This window comes from Rhea pennata, chromosome 6, assembly GCF_028389875.1.
Source record: "Rhea pennata isolate bPtePen1 chromosome 6, bPtePen1.pri, whole genome shotgun sequence".
Lineage (NCBI taxonomy): Eukaryota > Metazoa > Chordata > Aves > Rheiformes > Rheidae > Rhea > Rhea pennata.
Window position 1 is genome coordinate 10944193 of NC_084668.1, and position 19429 is coordinate 10963621.

Here is a 19429-nt window from a genome sequence, read left to right on the forward strand (position 1 = left end):
TCAGGCTGTTAGCTGTAGATTAGATGGTTCAGGTGTTAGAAAAATGTAAGAATATCTTGCTCTTTATTAAAGTTTACATTAGATCAAGAAATATTTTTTGGAAAAAAACTTCATTAGCACTATTCTTGTTTTCTTAAAAAATACTTCTTGTTTTAATATCTAATAAACTATTCCGTTAAATCTTGCCATGACAATACACGGACTAAAGTAAAGTAGGTATGAAAAACTGAATGGTTGTACAGATGGAAGTGATTTTAATATAACAACTGATCTCAAAATCACCACAGGTCAGAAGGAAAAAAGACTTTCGGAGATGAATGAAAGGATACATCAAAATGTCACTGTAGAAATTAACTATGCCCTTTTTATTGAAGATACTTATTATTCCTTTCACTTAAATTTCTGAAAGAATGAAACCACAAGATAATTCCCTTAGAAAAAGGTTTTCTGTTTCAGCAGTTTGTCATCTTCTAAAATTGAAAAATTGCTTTTCTGTAGTGAGAACCTTACCTGAAACTGGCACTTGGTATCTTAACAGATCAGTGTAAAGCAAGAAATTACCTTTACTGATGCATCTGAACAACAGAAACGAGACAAAAAACAAATACGAGAGCCAGTAGATTTGCAGAAAAAGAAGAAAAGAAAACAGCGTTCACCAGCAAAAGTAAGACATTGATTTGGCAAAACCAAGAATAAAAGAACCTGAAGATTTGGTTGACTATGACTAATTTCATTAGCACTTGAAGTAGTTAGGCTGGAAATTGTTTGTTTGCTCAGTAAAGATGCAGTTTGCAAGTTTACCAGAAACCCAAATCAAAACCTGATTATAACACTGTTTTTCTTTGAACTCTGTTTAGCAACGTGAACCCTTGACACATTTTAACATCTATCTCTCCAGGCAGTTCTCTCTCCAAATATCTTTTTAAAATTATGAGTCAGTAGTTTTATAGACAACTTATAAATCATTACTCTGTATCTATCTAATAATAGTTGTGCTTTCATGTGAGCCTGATAATTTTATATGCTTTATGCATAGCAAAAAGTTCTTAAAAAGAAATCTAAAATGGTAGTTTTGAAAATTCTAAAAAGTTTACTAATGTATATAAAGTAATCTGCTGGTAGGGAATATTCCTGTGGTCCTAATCACCTTCATATATGTATTTATTTATATCAAAAGAATCTTATGCTAGCTGCTGGTTTGTTACTTCAAAAATTGTTTTGAAGATCCATTCATGAGGAGTATGTATCCCTGTATGTCTGAAAAGCTTAGATTTTCTTCTGGTGAGACCTACTTCAGATAAAAACAGCATCATTTCACCTAATGAGGTGAGGGCCGAGTGCTGCGGCAGTGTTAAATCTTCTCGTAATTCCCCAAATCAATATTAATCTTCAGGTTTAAAATAGAATGTGTCCAGGATGCTCTGAGAGGCAAAAATCAGTTTTATATATATACGTGGTCATACAGCAGCATTAAAATAAGCCTACTCTGAAATCAGCCCAGATTGCGTATACATTGAAGGAAAACCCACTCTAACATCAACAAAAAATCCAAAGCCTAATTGCTGTTTTCCCAAGGTTAGCTACCTTTCAGTCCTCCCCAAACCACTGTCAAGTTAGGTGGCATTTGTAGTATTCTTGGAAAGTCGACAAATTGTTTCAGATTGGGTGTGGAAGCAAGTTCCAAAACCTTTGCATCAAGATACTTCTTCTTTTGATTAAAAAGCGGAGCTCTGGTTTGAATAGCCTCCACAGATCACTTCCATGGAAACATTGCAAGATAGGAGAGGCACGTGCCTCTCTCTCGACAGACATGTACTTGCATGCTTCCTTTGTATCTCCCAATCTGTCAGTGTCATTCTTTTGACATAACAAAAGATTGGAAAATGATCAAGAGAATCATTAAACAGGTTCTTCTTCAGTCTTTCCCCTCGCTTTTTTTAAAGGTTTGTAAGAATACAATGGCAAAAAGAAGCTAAATGACTAATACAGATGAGAGTCTACTCCAGTTTAAGTTAGTGTTCCCAGAGTACTCAAGTTGATTTTTCTATCCAGACAGCCCCTGGGGCTTTTACATATGGAAGTCCATTAATATACTGAAATACCTTAAATTTTGTTTTATTTTAACTTGCTCATCATATACATAAAAGTCAGAAACTTTTATGAATTCTATCTACTTCCCCCAACTCGTGCACACACACGTGCACATACATACACTAAAAAACATACACTTTTTGTTGCTTTTAATAGGAAAACTACATTGACAAAACTAATTTTCTTGATATAAAAGGTGCAGTGAATAGATATGGTAGAAGAACCCAGATTTAGGCTAACTGTGAAATTAAGTTTATTTTCTGCACAATCATTTACAAATTTCAGTGTAATCTATGAAAATAAATTTCATAACATATATTGAAATTCATGTCAAGTAACCAGTCATTATTTCATTAGTACTATATTGTTACAGAACAGAATTTCTGTAATTGTCTGTATCTGTGACGTACTGGAGTTATAACGTACCAATCTGATAAACGTATGAATGTGCTTGTCCTTCAGAGTGAATGCACGGATTTTGTTGGCTCAAGATTTCACCCTTGCTGAGTTTTGATGCAGCAGAATTAAAATTGTTTAAGTAGATCCTACAGTGTTTGCTACTGTTGCAGAGAAAGTGTTATTTTGCTTATTCTGACTCTCTCATCACTATCATTGTCATAACCCCCCTAAACATCTTTAGCTAAGCAAGATGCAGATATGTTTTCCCCAGCAGACTTTTTTTTTTTTTTTTTTAATAACAAGGGATTGAACTATTTTATTTAAGGTTACTTAAACTATTCTTTATAGTCTGTTTCCAGTTAAGTAAAACTTTTGGAAATGTAACTTGCTTGCCAGTTGCCAATTTTCTTATTGTCTTGCCAGAGATAGTAGGGGCCTTATTGTTGGGCGGGTTTTTTTTTTTTCTTTTGTCGGGTTTTTTTTTCTTTTGTCAAATAGAGAAAATCTGTGATGAGCTTTACTGAATGAGATAGGTACAGTGGAAATCATTTTCATTTAAGTTTTTTCAAATTCATATGAAAATAGCTGCTTTGATACCAAAGCAATTGAGTGTGGAAAGTTGAATTTGTTGAGGAACTTCTCCAACATGTATATTGTGTGAGCAATATTCTGTTGAGTGAAAAATTTGAACAGAGAGAAAAGTAATACTATTCTTTTGGTTGTATGGCTCTGCGATTTTGTTTTTTAAAAACAATTTGTCTCTGAGACTATGGAGATAATGCAGGTAATTTGTATGACTATCCTGGATAGGTTTTAATGCATTTTAACAAACATTTAAAGTCGTGATTGAAACAAGAATATAACATTTCACTTTTCCTTTAAAATGTAATTGTCCATGGTTTTGCGCCCAGAGGTGGTTTGGTTACTTTGCCTCCTTTCCACCAGACGGACAAAGTAAACAGTAGCATGTAAAGTGACTCAGCTGTGAATAGGGAAGCTCTAAGCTGGTTTTCCAGGAGCTACTTTTGTCTCTGTTGTGTTGAAGTATCTTTTAACTTAATGAGACATATGTTGGATTGGGCCGTATTTGGAAATGTAAATGAAAAGCCTATCGGATAGTTTTGTAGAAATTAGCATGGTTTACCCAAAATATTTACATTTTCTGCATTAAACAGTTTTGGTTTTTTGTTTTTTGTTTTTTTTAGTAAATAAGACATCTTTAGAGGGTAGTGTGAGAACAAATTTTACTCTTTTTAAAATAGATCCTTACAATAAATGAGGACGGATCACTTGGTCTGAAAACCCACAAATCTCATGTTTGTGAGCATTGCAATGCTGCCTTTAGAACCAACTACCATTTACAGAGACATGTCTTCATTCATACAGGTACTGCTTGACTTCAAATTGTCTTTTCTACTATATAAAGATTTGTTTACTTTGTTAAAAATGTTTTCAGCTCTATGCGAATTTCGGTTTTAAGAGCGTAGCTAACTTGGCATCTAAGCTTAGAGATTCCATGCACCAAAGTGTCAAAAGAATACCAGAAAAAAAGGTCGACATATGTTTAATAAACTGAAAACCTAACTGTTTACAAGATTTCTTTTCTTCCTTTATCAGAAAGTAATTGGTTGAATGTAGCCTAAGTGCCAAAATTGACCCCTTTGTAAAATGTGCTCCTGCTGCTTATTTGCCTGATGAGGTACCTCTCTGGTTCGGAGAAGTGGAAAAGGTACTTACCATTACAATAGCTTGCCAGTATCCTGAATGCAGTCTTATGCCAGCATCATCATTGATCCTATTCATGAGGAAATTACAGCTGTTTTAGATCACTCTTCTGTGTTAGTGTTAATATGACTCGTAGGATCATGGAAAGAATTCTGGAGTTCATATACTTAGTAAGACTAATAATATTTTTTGATATTAGAATATTTTTGGAATTCGCTCAGATGCTGGGGTTTTTATAGGCATTTTTATATTCCTCAAAAATAGTTATCAGAAACAACAGTGTGTAGTTATTAACTTGTGGATGTGGAATTATATTGTTCAAGGTGAAAAACCATTTCAGTGCAGTCAGTGCGACATGCGTTTCATTCAGAAGTACCTGCTACAGAGGCATGAGAAGATTCATACTGGTGAGTATAGTGCCTTGAGTATCTTTACTAGCGTGCTTAAGAACTGTTTCCCCACTCAGGCAAGGTTTCTGATAATAAATATGCAGCCTAAAATCCTGCTGTAGTTTGTTTTGACTTAACATATGTTACAAAATCTAAAAAGTTAAATTAGCTTTGTGCCTTTGACTTGCTCCACTTTTCTTTGGCTGTAAAATGAGTATAAACTCTCGTAAGCAAATTTGAAAATAGTATTCTAAAAATATCCCAAGTAGTGAATCTTGAAGTTTGTGTATTCATAAAAGTCCAGGTTTGTTAAGCAGTTGTATGTTTTGTTGTATCAAATTAATTTGGACAATTGAGACTTCCAAATCTCAGTAGATTTTTTTTTCTTTTGGAATGTGATGGAAAAGTGCCAGGACTAAAATGGCCAAAATGCCTAATCCCAAAGGTATTAGTATTAGCATTACTTTTCACTCTTTTTTTCAAAGCTTTAATTCAGAACTGTTCTAAAAATAAGAGCCTTAGTTTGAAAATATGCAATATAGGTTAAATAAGGCCTGAAGTTTTAAGCCAAAGAGAGTTAAAGTTTGTATGTACTTGTTTATTTTTTATCTTGTTGCACTGCACAAAACCACATTCTTTAACAGGTTTGGCTTCGTTGGGTTTTTGGCATTTTGGTGCATGGCCTTTCAATCCCTCTATAAATATTTTGTAATATGGTCCTTTTGGACTAGATGCCAATTTCTCAGCCTGTTTTGCAGAAAAGCAGAGCTGGTGAATGTGCACAGTGTTTCTTGTCCGTAGCATTTAAATGGATATGAAAGCTACTAACATGCAGTGCAGCGTGTGCATGTGTAAGCGTTGAGAGGGAAAAAATCCTCAGCAAAATGAATTTTCAGGGCAGTGTACAGGGAGTTACATGCACAAATGCCCTGTTGTGTATGGGTTTTTTGTATCCTAGGTTGCCATGAGTCCGGACTAAGTAGGTTTCCTTCAGCCAGCCAGCCACAGAAGAGTCCTCCATTATTCTGTCCAACGTCTTTGTTCTGTTCCTAGTCGTTCCTCTGGCTCTGAACTGGTGAACCATGCTGCCTTCACTTTGTGCAGATATTATTCTTGAAAAGAATGCTTACTCGCTCTCTTTCTTCCATCTATTCCCTCCCCCACCCCAGCAATAGAAAAGGCAAAAATTTAAGCATGGTTTATTTTATTTTATTCTTTTTTAACATTTTTTCATGTGATATTTTTCCTGAGGATTATTCCCTGTACGTGGCTGTGAAAATGAGAGTCTGGGCAATGTAGTTAATTAACACATGACTGCAAATATAATATAAATTGATTTAATTATCTTTTAAAATTCAACTTATAGCTCTAACAAGAATTCCACTATGTTGCTTGTAAGCTTTGGAGGGAGGGTTTGGTGGTGGTGATGAGTGTTTTTTTTTTTTTTTTTTTTTTTTCCCTGCCAACTTTTACCTATACTGTTCTTTGTTTAGCAGAGAAAAAACTGCCATTTAACAATTTATATTGTTTATATTGTTATCTGCCTTTTTAGATAACTATCTTTTCCTCCTTTTCTTGCTTGTTTAGTATAGTTTGCTTATTTCTTAGAAAATTTAGAATGGTGATTGTGTTTAAAATGTTGAATTATGAGTGTTTCCTAGATGACAACTATATAAATGCTTAGGAGAAAGCATGTAAGACCCTATTTCCAGGAATCTAATTCTCACTTTATTGAGCCAGTTTCCAGCAGACTGCCATCTTGCACTTTTAGTAAGGTTGTGGTTATTATAGATACATGACTTGTTCTGAAAAAAACTAAAAGCATTGATCTTAAAAAAAAATTTTTTTTTAAGTTAATTTAGTAAGTGAATATTTGACTGCTGCTGAATTTGATTTCTTGGCTCAATTACAGTATAGTTAATTGGCATTCTGTGTGCCCTATGATAATATTCATGAGTGGGCCTTTATTGGCTGTATAGAGACACTCTGTTGTTGAGATTTGCATAATTAAACTCATCCAAAGAAAGCTGAAATTTCAATTTGCTTATATGACTAGCAAGTGAGCAGTGGGTCTGTATTTTTAACTCCGATGAGAGTGAAGGAGAGCTCTCTTCAATCTTCACACTCAAGAAATTTTCACTACAAATATTTTTTTCTTTTACTTTTTTTTTTTATTTCTCTAAATGACCATCTCTTGGCACCACTTTTTTTTTACAATGTTCAAAACATTGCTGAAGAACAGGATGTTTCCTCCTCTTTTTAAAATCTTTATCAATTTTTCAAGTTTAGTATTATAAGACCATCAAAGATAGTGGTAACAGAGGCTGTGTTTTGTGCCTGTGACAAGCCCCGAACTTAGAGGTGCTGTAGCTTGTTCCAGTATGATTTGAATTCTGTTCTCTGAACCACTCCCTCAAATGAAATGTTATGAGGGAAGTAGGAAGCCGTCAATGAACAGCCTTATCCTAGGTAAATAACTAAATAGTTGCATCTAAAAGCAGACATTGCATTAGTACAGATTTCACTTACTAGAAACAATTGTATGTACAGGGGGGTAACAGTGATAGGATCATGCTGCTAAATTTGTCATTAATGATACAGGAAATTGCCATTTCAGTTAGGACGAAGAGTCATCAGTACATTTTCATATTTTGAGTTTGCTGAGCTCCTGAAGAGAATAACACCAAATGTGTTTTTCAAATATGTCTACTTTTTTTGTTGAGAGATGTTTCTGTACTCCTTCCGCACTCATGCATTCATATGTCATCTCCTAATTCTGTAACCCACTCCATTTTGCATTTTAAACACAAAAAATGAGAATACATTAAAAAAATAAAACAACATTGGGACTAATAATTCAAGTGCTTTATTATTCAGTCATGCTGCTTTTTTGTTGCCTTCTTTTGTATTTTATCATTTGTATTTTGTCTGTTTAGATTTTAACTATCCCAGAGGTTTACTTTTATAATTATTAGAGCCTTTGTACATAGTGTATTTGTAGCTGTAAATAGTAATATTGCTCAGTTTTAATAGATTTTCTGTGTAGACACAAAACATAATCAAAATGTTTTAAGAATATTCTTCTTTAGGCTGTTTTGATAAATAATTCTTATAATTACTATATTTTTAAGTTTTGCCTTTTTTCACATCTGATTCTTTCCTACTCATTAACTTATTTCAGAAAAATATGTCTTGGACACTTCCTACATGAGTAAAATATTATTATTAATGATCTCCTTCATTTACAATATGTCCTATTTTAAGAGTACAATAAAATTTCAGAAGGCATCTGAAGTTTCAGGCTTCTGCTAGGAGAAGACATTATGGGAAGTGTATCTGATATTATTTTTTAATCTTTTTCCAATACTATCTTACAAAGATTAAAGGAAGAATTAAGTATAGTATCAGTTTTGCAACGTGTTTCTTAATCTTACTTGCAGAGTATTCTAGAATTCTACTGAAAAAAAAATCCAATTTCTGTATTTTAGTGACTAATTTGAGGGCAGTGTCCGCAAACAGATTACTTTTCTTCCTATTGTGACATGGCAGCAATGCTTTCATGTCTGCTCTCAAAGTCTCCAAAATTCCTGTCACAATCTGATCCTTTTCCACACTGTGTGCAAGCCAGTTCAAAGTGGTGCATGGTCTGGCACAGACATAAGCTGCTGCTGCCAGAGGTATGTATCTGCTGCCTTTATCATTGTAGAAATAAAAACTCTACAAAGAAAAAAATTTTAAAAAATGAAAGCTTCTACTTGAAGCTATGTTGAAGCTTTGATAAGAGAAATAGGTAGAGGGTAGAGTCTTCTGCCAGTACGTAGCCAGCTAAGTAGAACAATATTGAGGACTCTGTGACCATTCATGTACAAAAATGGGTATAAGGCTGAAGGTAAGTGTATCAGTGAAGCATTCTGTATTCTGGCCTTCCTGGGGTAGCAGGAGGACTTCTTGGAGGGCTGCTTAAAGCTAGGATAAGACTGAACTATCTCTTTTGCTTCTCTGACTTGGTTTGGGCTCTGGTAAGACTGAGGATAGTCTTCATCCCAAACTACTGTTTGTTTCTCTAAGAAGGGTTTAAGAGAGTGGAAAAGCAAACTTTCAGACAACGTAAGGAAAATTGTTTGGAGGGGAGATACAAAGGAAGCACAAAGTGGAATAGTGGAACAAAGGAAAATAAAGCAGTAAGTAGAAGGGATTAAAAAATAGTCTTTGGGAATGGAATGATCTGGTGTATAAAACTAGAACAAAGATGACCTAAAACTCATACTTCATCATCTTTAGAAGTGAAGATGGGGATTTGAATTTGATTCAGAAAGTCTCCACAGGCTTGGTATAAATAAAACACCATAGAAGTAAATATGCCTGATGAATAAAGAGAACATGAAAAGAAGAATGAAACTGGAGTTAGAAAGGTAGGAAATAGGCCCAAGAAGAGGATTTGATTATAGTCAGTACAAGAGATGATGAAATGATAGTTAAGAGGATGCTTAGATTTTATGGTGTGATTTCTAGTAAGTAAGAAATGGCAAATATTAGTCCTGGACTAAATGTGAACCTGTAGAAAAAGAACTACAAAGGGATCTAAGAGATCTTAGGAGAGAAGATCAGTTGGTTTATGAGAGGATAAATTGGAGTCAGCAACAAGTTATCCAAGAAGGGATTGGTTGAGAATCTATGTGGAGAGATAAGAATTAATAATTGAAAATAGGGCATAGGCTTAGAAAGAGAGAGATTTAGAAGTTGCTTGGAATTAAGATGGTCAAAACTCTGGGAGTTAATGATCTGACTAGGAGCAAATGTGCAGGTCATATAGATATTTTCCATTCCAAATTCTATAAATAATAACCTCTTACTTGAAGATGTAGACCTATCAACCCTATTTCTACTTTGAGAGGATATAGCTAAATGTCACTATTCTAAACAGAGAATATACATCTTAATAACAATAAATTAAATAATTTGAAGAATAAAATAACATTATGTCTCAGAAATTACCTCAGAAATATAGAGAAAAATAATCTGCATAATTCTGGAAACAAAAGATAGATGTTTTCTATCCCCAAAGTCAGAGCAATACAGTGTCCAGAACAAAGATGATGTTGACAGATGCTATCAAAAGAATTCAAGATCTCTACATCAACTCAAAAGATTGCATATACTATTAAGAGGTAGGATTACTGTTCAGGATGAGTTCCATAGAATAACAATGAACTTTTGTAACAGCAAAACTAACTTTTCAGGCATTTAGAATTTTTAGGGTTCATCAGAGAAACCTAGAAAATAAAAATATCAGAGGGAAAAAGAATTCAATTTGCCCGGATAAATTTAGCAACAGAGATTTGTTGTTTTCAGCTTAATTTCTCTATTAAGAACTATTTGGGATTTCCAACCAAAATAATAAGACTTTTTGGAGCAATTAGTTCAGTTCTGCATACAGATATCAGGAAAGATTAAAAAAAAATACACAGACCCCTAGAAATATCTTAAATTGAAACCTTTAAAATACATAATTCTTTTCTGGAAAGAATGGGATTATGTTATCTAAGTTGATGTGAGTTAAGGTGTTTTTATGTACTTCTCTGTCATAAAACAATGTGTAGCAGCAGTTTAGAAGGTTAGCTATCTATCTTTGTAGTTCTTCATTTTTTAGGTTAAAGACATGTATCTGTACCCACATTAGAAAGAAGGAGAGGGAATTTAGTTTTTTAAAGCATTTTTAGTATAAATACTTTTTTTCCTGCTTTTGTGACTGTTAAGCATCAGACTATTGAGCCCTGGGAAAATTGTGACATGAGGAAGCCCTATGTTGTTTTATTGATAGCGGCAGACTAAATCCTCTTCTTTACTACTCCTAATGGAGACTGTAATGTTTTACCTGATAATTGTGTGGAAAATGTTTTGTTTAAGAATTTATTTTGTTTAGATTAATGTTTTTATGTGTTTTTTATCAGGTGAGAAGCCATTTCGTTGTGATGAATGTGGTATGAGGTTTATTCAGAAGTATCACATGGAAAGGCACAAAAGAACTCACAGCGGAGAGAAGCCTTACCAGTGCGAATATTGCTTACAGGTAACAGGATTTCTTGAAATCTTTCATATAGAACACCTTTCAGTTCTTCAATAGTATACATGGGTATTTTTCCAGATGTTGTAGTCATGTGCATACATATAAACTTTCAAAAGAATGTTTTTTTGTTATGGTAGGTTATCTTGGTGCACAGGTGGAGCAGAGTCATAACTGTCTCTACTGATTTTATATTTTTTTTCTTTGATGCTTCAAACAACACTGTTGTCTGATGCGTCATTAAAAGTGGGTAAAGTGAATGAACTGTTCATATTTAAATAAATAAATAAATACTTATTTTTCTCTAAAAAAAATCTTCTGCAGTATTTCTCCAGGACTGATCGTGTGCTGAAACATAAACGTATGTGCCATGAGAACCGTGACAAGAAACCGAACAGAAGTGCCACCAAAGTTGGTTTTTTGCCATCAGAGGAAGATTCTGGTTTCTCTACGCCTATGAAAGACAGCTCCTTGCCAAAGAAGAAAAGACAGAAAACAGAGAAAACAAAATCTGTAGATAAGGAAAGTACAGATAAGTCAGAACAGAAGAAGGACAAAAATGACTATTTGCCTTTGTACTCTGCTAGTACTAAAGTAAAAGATGAATATATGGTAGCAGAATATGCTGTTGAGATGCCACATTCTTCTGTCAGTGGAACGCACTTAGAAGAAGCAAATTCTGGAGAAATACACCCACCTAAGCTGGTTCTCAAAAAGGTTAACAGCAAGAGAAGTCTGAAACAGCCACTTGAGCAAAGTCAAACCATTTCACCTTTATCTACCTATGAAGACAACAAAGTTTCAAAGTATGCCTTTGATCTTGTGGATAAGCAAGGTTTGCTGGACTCTGAAGGTAATGCTGACATTGATCAAGTGGATACATTACAGGAAGGGCCCAGTAAACCGGTACACAGCAGCACTAATTATGATGATGCAATGCAGTTTTTAAAGAAAAAGAGGTATCTACAAGCAGCTAGTAATAACAGTAGAGAATATGCCTTGAATGTAAGTACCATAGCATCTCAACCTTCGGTAACGCAGGCAGCTGTGGCAAGTGTCATTGATGAAACTGCCACAGCATCAATATTAGACACACAGGCATTGAATGTTGAAATTAAAGGTAACCATGACAAAAATGTCATTCCAGATGAGGTACTGCAAACTCTGTTAGATCATTATTCACACAAGGCTAACGGACAACATGAAATATCTTTCAGTGTGGCTGACACTGAGGTAACTTCCAGTATATCAATCAATTCTTCTGAAGTATCTGAGGTCACCCAATCTGAGACAGTTGGAACAAGCTCTCAAGCTTCCTCATCAGATAAAGCTAGTATGTTACAAGAATATTCAAAGTTTTTACAACAAGCTTTGGACAGAACTAGCCAAAATGATGCCTATTTGAACAACCCAAGCCTTAATTTTGTGACTGATAACCAGACTCTTACAACACAGCCAGCATTTCCTTCCATAGAGAAACAGGTCTACACATCTATACCGGTCAATAGCTTTCGATCGGGAATGAACTCTCCTTTAAGAACAACTCCAGACAAGTCTCATTTTGGACTAATGGTTGGTGAATCGCAGCACCCTTTTCCCTTTTCAGGTGATGAGGCAAATCATTCTTCCTCCTCCTCTACACAGGACTTTTTGGATCAAGTAACTTCTCAGAAGAAGGCAGAGGCACAGCCCGTTCATCAAGCATATCAAATTAGCTCCTTTGAGCAGCCCTTCAGAGCTCAGTACCATGGGGCAAGAGCTGGAATATCTTCTCAGTTTAGCACTGCCAATGGACAGGTGAACCTCCGGGGACCAGGGACAAGTGCTGAATTCCCAGAATTTCCCTTGGTGAATGTAAATGACAGTAGAGCTGGGATGACTTCTTCACCTGATGCCACAACAGGCCAGACTTTTGGCTAAGAAATCTTTGTAAATAATACCGGCACTTTAGAACACATTTGTCAAAACGGGGTTGCTCTATATAACATGGAGTTCTGTACAGCTTTTAAGAGCGATATGATATGTTAAAAAAAAAAAAGTAAGCTGATATTAGCAAGACCAATAACTGCTTTTCTTTTTTTTATTTTTGGTTAGTCACCGGTCATTGAACTGCCTGATGTGTTGCCCCCTATCAAAGGCAGTTTATTATTCACTTGTTTGAGTACAGAAACTATTTTACCTTCTATGAAATTTAAAATAAACAAAATCTGCAGGTAAGACTTTCCCCCATGATTGTTTCCTAACTCGTTTCCTTGTATGCTTTGGGAGGACAGTTATTGTCTGGTATTATTCATATTGTCATTTCTAAGCTTGTCAGCATACTCATTGCTCTTCAGCAGGGAATCAGCACATACTAAACAGACAGAATAAACTATAAGTTTCAAGGTCAAGCAATTATAGCTTTAAAAGATGGTATTTTCTAGAAGTTCCTTTCTTCCATCTTTGTCAAAAGTAATTTTAGACCATTTGCCCTTTATTTTTGCTTTGCATTACATTGAGTTGTGTTTGGAGGAAAAAATAAATTCTGATAGATTAACTTACTATTTAAAAGCCTAATTAATTTAAAATATTTTAAACACTTTTTTTTAGCAAAATACCTAACTGCTAATGTCTTTACTTCATTCCTGAAGTAATGTGTATTTCTTTGTACAGCTGAATCTAGATGTAACTTTTTAATGACTTTTTCATATGCAGATATCAAGATTTTGAAGTTTTAGTTGAAATACTCTGTAGATGACATTCCCAAATACATAATGCTTACACAAACTGTGTATTCCAAGATTTAAAAGCTTAATTGTACCTTACCCTACATATTCATAATGATTAACATAGAGCACTTAGTTTATTTGATAGTTTTTGATTTCTCAAAAAATAAAACTATTTTAGATTTTTAGGTTTGATATGGTTGCATCATTGTCATCTCATACAACTCCAATTATTTTAATATAAATTGAGATTGGTTATTCTTAGCTTCTGTAAAAACTATTTTAATTCTCTGTCTAGAATTTTGACAATTAAGATAATTAAATTTACTGAAGTATCCCAGAAAGTTGAAGAAGTGGGCATTCAAATTGCATACTTTTTAGTGTTTTCATAGTGAAATTCATTACAATTTTACCAAGCAAAACTGTTGAATAATGCTTGTGAACAGAATTTCTTTTTGAGCACAGATGAGTGATCAGAGGCTTTCATTGCATTTCACAATATAAATAAACTACAAACTTTATCCCTGTACCATGAATATGTTTTTTTGAATAGTGCTTTGTCTTGAAGTATACAGTATGGTACGATAAGTAGTTCTGTGTGCATTTTTAAGGTTGTAAGGTTTGAGTAGCATAACTATTGTGTAGTTTAAGTTAACAATTTACAGATTTTTAAACTGTATGTTCTATTGCACCTTCCCTAAAGGGACACTGTCTGGTAGTTTAAGGCAGTTTAAGCCTAGCATAGGCTGATTAACCAGGGAAATGCTCGCACCCACGCACACACGTGCGCACACACACACACACATATATGTGTATATATTTATATATATATATTTTTTAAATAGGGATGCATACATCCTTTTACAGCACTATCGCTACCTGGTGTCTCTCAAATGAAGCCATCAGCTAGTAGAAAAATCTGCGTCCCAAGAGGCTAAAATATATCCTGTCTTTTGAAAGGACTTGAGTGGGACACACAACACTCCCCACTTCTCCCCAAAATAGTAGCAATATTTTTCTTAAGTTTCCTTGTCAGGAACCTAGTATCTCCAAATCCTCTCTTTTCCAGTATGGTATGGCTAATAGCGCACTAATTTTACTTGGTACAGTTGAGGAAGAAAGTGCATTTGTAATCTGTGGCTTGCTTCCTGCATTGCTAGGAAACATAACTTACGTAAACTTCTTACTTAATACTTTTCTGTAAGAAAACAAATTCTGTTTGATTCATTGATGGTGCATAACTGGTGTATAATATAGGAAGATGTTTCTGCATGCTATCACTTACCAGTTATTTGGTCTGAAGATTTGTCCCTGAGTTAAGAAGAATGAATATCAAGGGAGAATCCATATGGATTTTTAATGATTCATGTAAGGAAATTTCTTTGAAAGAATATTTTAAATCTGGTTGATGTCTATTTGGTTTTCTTCCTTTATGACCAATTTGTTTTTTTGATCTTGCACAGACATAATAAATATGGCCCCTGTATCCCAGGAAGCCTCTTGCAAAGCATGTTTCATTTTCATCATTCATCTCTGGGAGATCCTAGCTTTTGCTGCCTGAATAATACTGTGTTGTTATAGTGTCTTGTCCTTGCAAATAGATGGTCAGTAATAGCACTATTTTTTAAATACGACAAGCAGCAAAAGCAAAAAAAAAAAAAAAAAAAAAGCAAAAAAAAAAAAAAAAAGAAAAAGAAGAGTTTTGGCTAGGTTATCACTGCACTTATCTGGCCCCGTCGGGAAATAAGAGAGAATGAAGCCTGCTTGTCACTAAGCAGATTGATTCAGCTTTGTTTATAAAAGTTATGGCTGTGCTACTCTGATGTGAGAAAGCGATAGAAGAACAGGAAGAAGTAGCTCTCCTCACACTTAAAATTGCCACTTGGGTGCCCGAGTAGTTATTGTACAAAGCGAAAGACCTTGCTCTTCCCCAGAGCAAAACGGGAACCCTCTGAAGACGTGCGATCCCTCGTGTCGCAGTTGGTTCTCTAGTCTGCTGCTGAGCCATTACACCTCTCCCCGTGCCTTAAGACAGACTGTGAAGCCCCCGCCGAGCCCGCAGCGGCTCTCGGAGGTTCTTCACGCGTGCAATCAGAGTGCTGGTGTGTGTAGTTTATCCACTGATGCTCGAAGCTTTCTGTATGGAGGAGTTAACCAAATATACTGCTATAATTTCCTGAATACATACCTTTTTATTCTGGAATAAGAGTGTATGTAGCTTTGGGAGGTTTCTCTCTGTAAAAAGCGCTCGCTTTTTTAATGACTACATTGTTTTCAGACATTTTCCACTGCCCACGTTTTGCTGCTTTTACCTCGCTACAGATGCACACTCTTCATGTTGATCTGGTCAGTGTTCATTTTTGTTAGTTTTCCATTTAAGCTGAAAGAGGTGGAAAGAAAGTGGCTTTAGTTTTCTGTTGATGTGCTGATATTCAGTCAGCGTAAGTTTGGGGATAGCATTTGTATTCTATAGAGCTAACAGCAGAAGCTTTTAGATTTAGGTCATGCAAGCACTGAATGTGTGTGTGTAAGGTGACTTTTTTTTGTGGATATCTCCTAGTGATAGAGAAAATTAATTTTAAAAAATAGGAAATTGATAATATTTATTAACAAACTCCCTCTATATATACATGTATATGTATGTGTGTGTATATGTATATATACATACACACATATATTAGGAGGCCATATTTTGTACCTAAATTACTTGACAGTGTCCCTTTTAGCATGAGTCCTTTGATATGTTTTACCATTAATATAACAGACAATGAAGGAATTGGCTTGTAATGGTATACTAATAAGTATTTACATTTTCTTCATTTGATTTGAGAGTGAATTAATCATAAATTACAAGGTTTGGGGAGAAGGATAACAATGTGTATCACTGTATGTTGAGTTATGAGTAACAATATAAAAATTCTAAATTGGGTGATAAAAGAACTATGTTTATGATCTTGTGTCTTCTAGTGTTGTCTTAATGAAAATTGTGGTTCCAGAAGAAAAATAAGACAACAAAATCTTCATGTGGATTAACACTTTCCTTACTTTTATATTGTACTTGTCAGTTTTTTGGATGGAGGTATCTCTTCATTATTAAATGAGAAGTACAGTAAAATCTTGCTAATTTGCTGACTGCTAATCAAAGCTTCCAGTAAGTTTTACACATCCATGATGGTCTCTCCCCACCTCTCTGCAAAGTTCTAAAAAGTACTGTAGTGAGGTCTCACATTAGTAATACTGTATTACTTCACCCAAGTATACTTCAGAATCCATACTAGTATACTGGGAGGTACAAGAAATAGTGAAAACTAAATTACAGTTGTCAAAATAAATGAACAAAGTATGTTTTATGATGTGACATCCTTGCTTTTGTTGCCTGCTTCTTCACTGTTTTCAAAGTTGTGAGTTATAAAGGGTTTCAGAGTCATTGCTGCAAATTATTGGGGTTCTAATGTAACTTTTGGAGTTTATCCTAAAGTATTTGTGTTCTCCTATGAAAACTTTCCACCTGGACATATACAGTGTATTCCATGCTTGTTCAAAATATTTTTATAGTATTTGTATCATATGTAGTAACTATTTGAAATGAACCAGAATATTTGGATGAATCCACTCTGAATTTTGCAGCATTGGATTTCTTTATGTATGTATATTTGCTAACTAAATTTTGTTTATGAGGGTTTTGGTTTATATTCTCGTTCATCTGCTTGTTTGAATACCATTAAAAATTGCAGGGAAAAGCCTAATTTTCCTGGGAAACCATTTGGAAATCATAACAGAAATATGCTTATGCAGTTGGTACCAGTACCCATGTGAACTTTCAAATTACATGTTTGGTACTGAAGCAGTGAATAATATTACACTTTCCTAGTTTTAAATGTTTTACTAAAATGAAGCCTTGTAACTTTGAAAGTTCATTCAACTTATGGTAATGCATGTTTATGTTAGGCATGTAATGCATTTAGCTTAAACTCACATTGCAAAGGACAAGTACTAAGAAAGTATTACTGCTAATGAAATGTCTTTAAGTTAAAATTTAAACTTTTGTTCCATTTTAAATTGCTTTGTGTCAGGGAAATAGATTTATAGTTGCTTTTGCTAAACTCTACGTATAAAACCTTATGTTTCCTTTCTAAAATTGTATCTTTTGGTAGGAAACACAAACTGAGGCAAGCAAACGTTTCTAAGAGTTGTTTCTTGCTTTCCTTAATCCAATGGATGGAAAGGTAATATTGTGTAAACAACATTATTTTATTTTTTTATGCAATATCATGCTGTAAATATGATTTATCAAATAAGGATGTACCTATGATTGAATCTTTGATTCTGCACAGTTAGAGTTTATATATAAATATAAATGTGTCTTGACAATCAAGGACTTATGTCGGTCTTCCTTTATGATGTTTATTATTGTTATGCATTCCATTTGTTTGAATTGAGTACAAATGTGGAAATTTGTATTGTCTGTAAAGTATGTAATGTTTTTATAGCTTGTTTAACAAACAAACAAGAAATCCTGTAAATACGTACGAACTGATCACAGCACCGCTCTGTTAGAAGGCATATGATGTTGTACTGTTTGTAAGCAATAATACAGGACAGTGCTAACTTTACAAGTAGCGTAAGGATAGTTCCAAAAATACTTCTGGAGTTAATAGCCTTGTTTGAGTTAATGAATATTCTTAAGCATTTATTTTATAAATAAATTCAAATGTCCTCCTGCTGGAGTAATAACGTTGTTTACACAGCACAATTTTAATTGCAGAGGGGACAGTCTTTAGATCTATGGCTTCATCCATACACACTTTGAGTCAGAAATGAATGGCTTGGCTGCACTTCTGCAAGATGAGGAAGACTGCAAAAGTTGAATAGCTGTGTCTCTAAAGGATGAGAGATACTATTCTGCTTCTGTGCTGATTCCTGACAATTCCTCTACTTAAATTCGGAGTCTTTAAGTCCCGATACTGAACTGATGAGACTTGGGCCTCCAAAAGAAAGGAGTAGTTCTCTTCAGATTTCATATGCAGATAAGCAGTGAACTTACAAGTCACATTTCATTTGGGTTGCTTATTTTTCAAATTCTGAGTTACGAGAAAATGATATGGATTTATTCAATTACTAAAGCATCAAACTTTTAGTTTGACTTGAATAGGTATTAGACTGTGCAGAGCAGCATAACTATTTGAACACAGTCATCACTGCTTTAGAACCTCCCCACCCCCAATTTATAAATGTATATGACCTACATTTTATAGAAAAAATGTTTTTAAATGCTAGTCATTTATATAATATGTGCTTTGAAGGATTTGCTAGTCCACTTCTGTCACTTTTAGTACACTGGTATCTTTTATATGTAATGTATGCTTTTTATTATTGTAGTAAAGCATTTCAGTAGGAGGAATTTTGCAACAGTATGAGGGGCTGGATTTTTCATTGTCAGAAATGAATTATACTGGACTTTGTCTGTGTAGTCTTGTCTTTCTTTTAATGCTGTCTGGAAGGGAACTTGGTATCCAATAAAGCAAGTGACATCCTTTTATTTTGAAGGCATACGATGAATTTGAAGAGAGGGAAACTAGTGCAAAATCTAGTGTACAGGAAAAGATAAATGTGTTATGAAAAATCTGATGATATATATATATATATATATATATATATATATATATATATATATAGTGGAACACTGTTACAGTGCATTTTCTGATATAGTGTTATTTTCCTGAAGTCCATATGCCTTCTTTGTATTTCAACTAATAAAAAAGAAAGTCCTTATAGATAATTTTTGGCAGGATAATAGGTTTATTTCAGTGATTAGTCAGTATTTCTTTATCCTACAACATCAATTCCGTCCCTTTATTGTCAGTGTAAAAATTACAATGACAAAAAAGATTATAACCTGAATTCCATCAGTAAAAGTCTGTATGTAGGTAACAGATGGCTTTGTAGGAACCCGAGAAGTGTGAATTTGTATACTCCTCATGTTTCTGACAGAAAGCAGTAGGTGAGTCTTTCTTTATTCTGTGAAATGAGGAATTTCCTGATACAAAGGATGAGTG

At 34.3% G+C, this 19429-nt stretch overlaps 1 protein-coding gene across 3 annotated transcripts in view; it reads left to right on the plus strand.

The window, feature by feature from the left end:
* Positions 1-18996, plus strand: part of ZNF148 (zinc finger protein 148) — a 41317-nt gene extending 22321 nt beyond the window's left edge. For 2 of the 3 annotated variants that reach the window (XM_062578999.1, XM_062578998.1), the window contains exons 3-7: positions 539-664; positions 3753-3876; positions 4539-4622; positions 10556-10674; positions 10993-18996. In XM_062578999.1, the coding sequence (XP_062434983.1) occupies positions 539-664; positions 3753-3876; positions 4539-4622; positions 10556-10674; positions 10993-12588 (2049 nt within the window). In that variant the 3' untranslated portion in view covers positions 12589-18996. The remainder of the gene's footprint in view (positions 1-538; positions 665-3752; positions 3877-4538; positions 4623-10555; positions 10675-10992) is intronic. The other variant, XM_062579000.1, reaches the window with a different exon arrangement.
* The last annotated feature ends 433 nt before the right edge of the window (positions 18997-19429 follow it).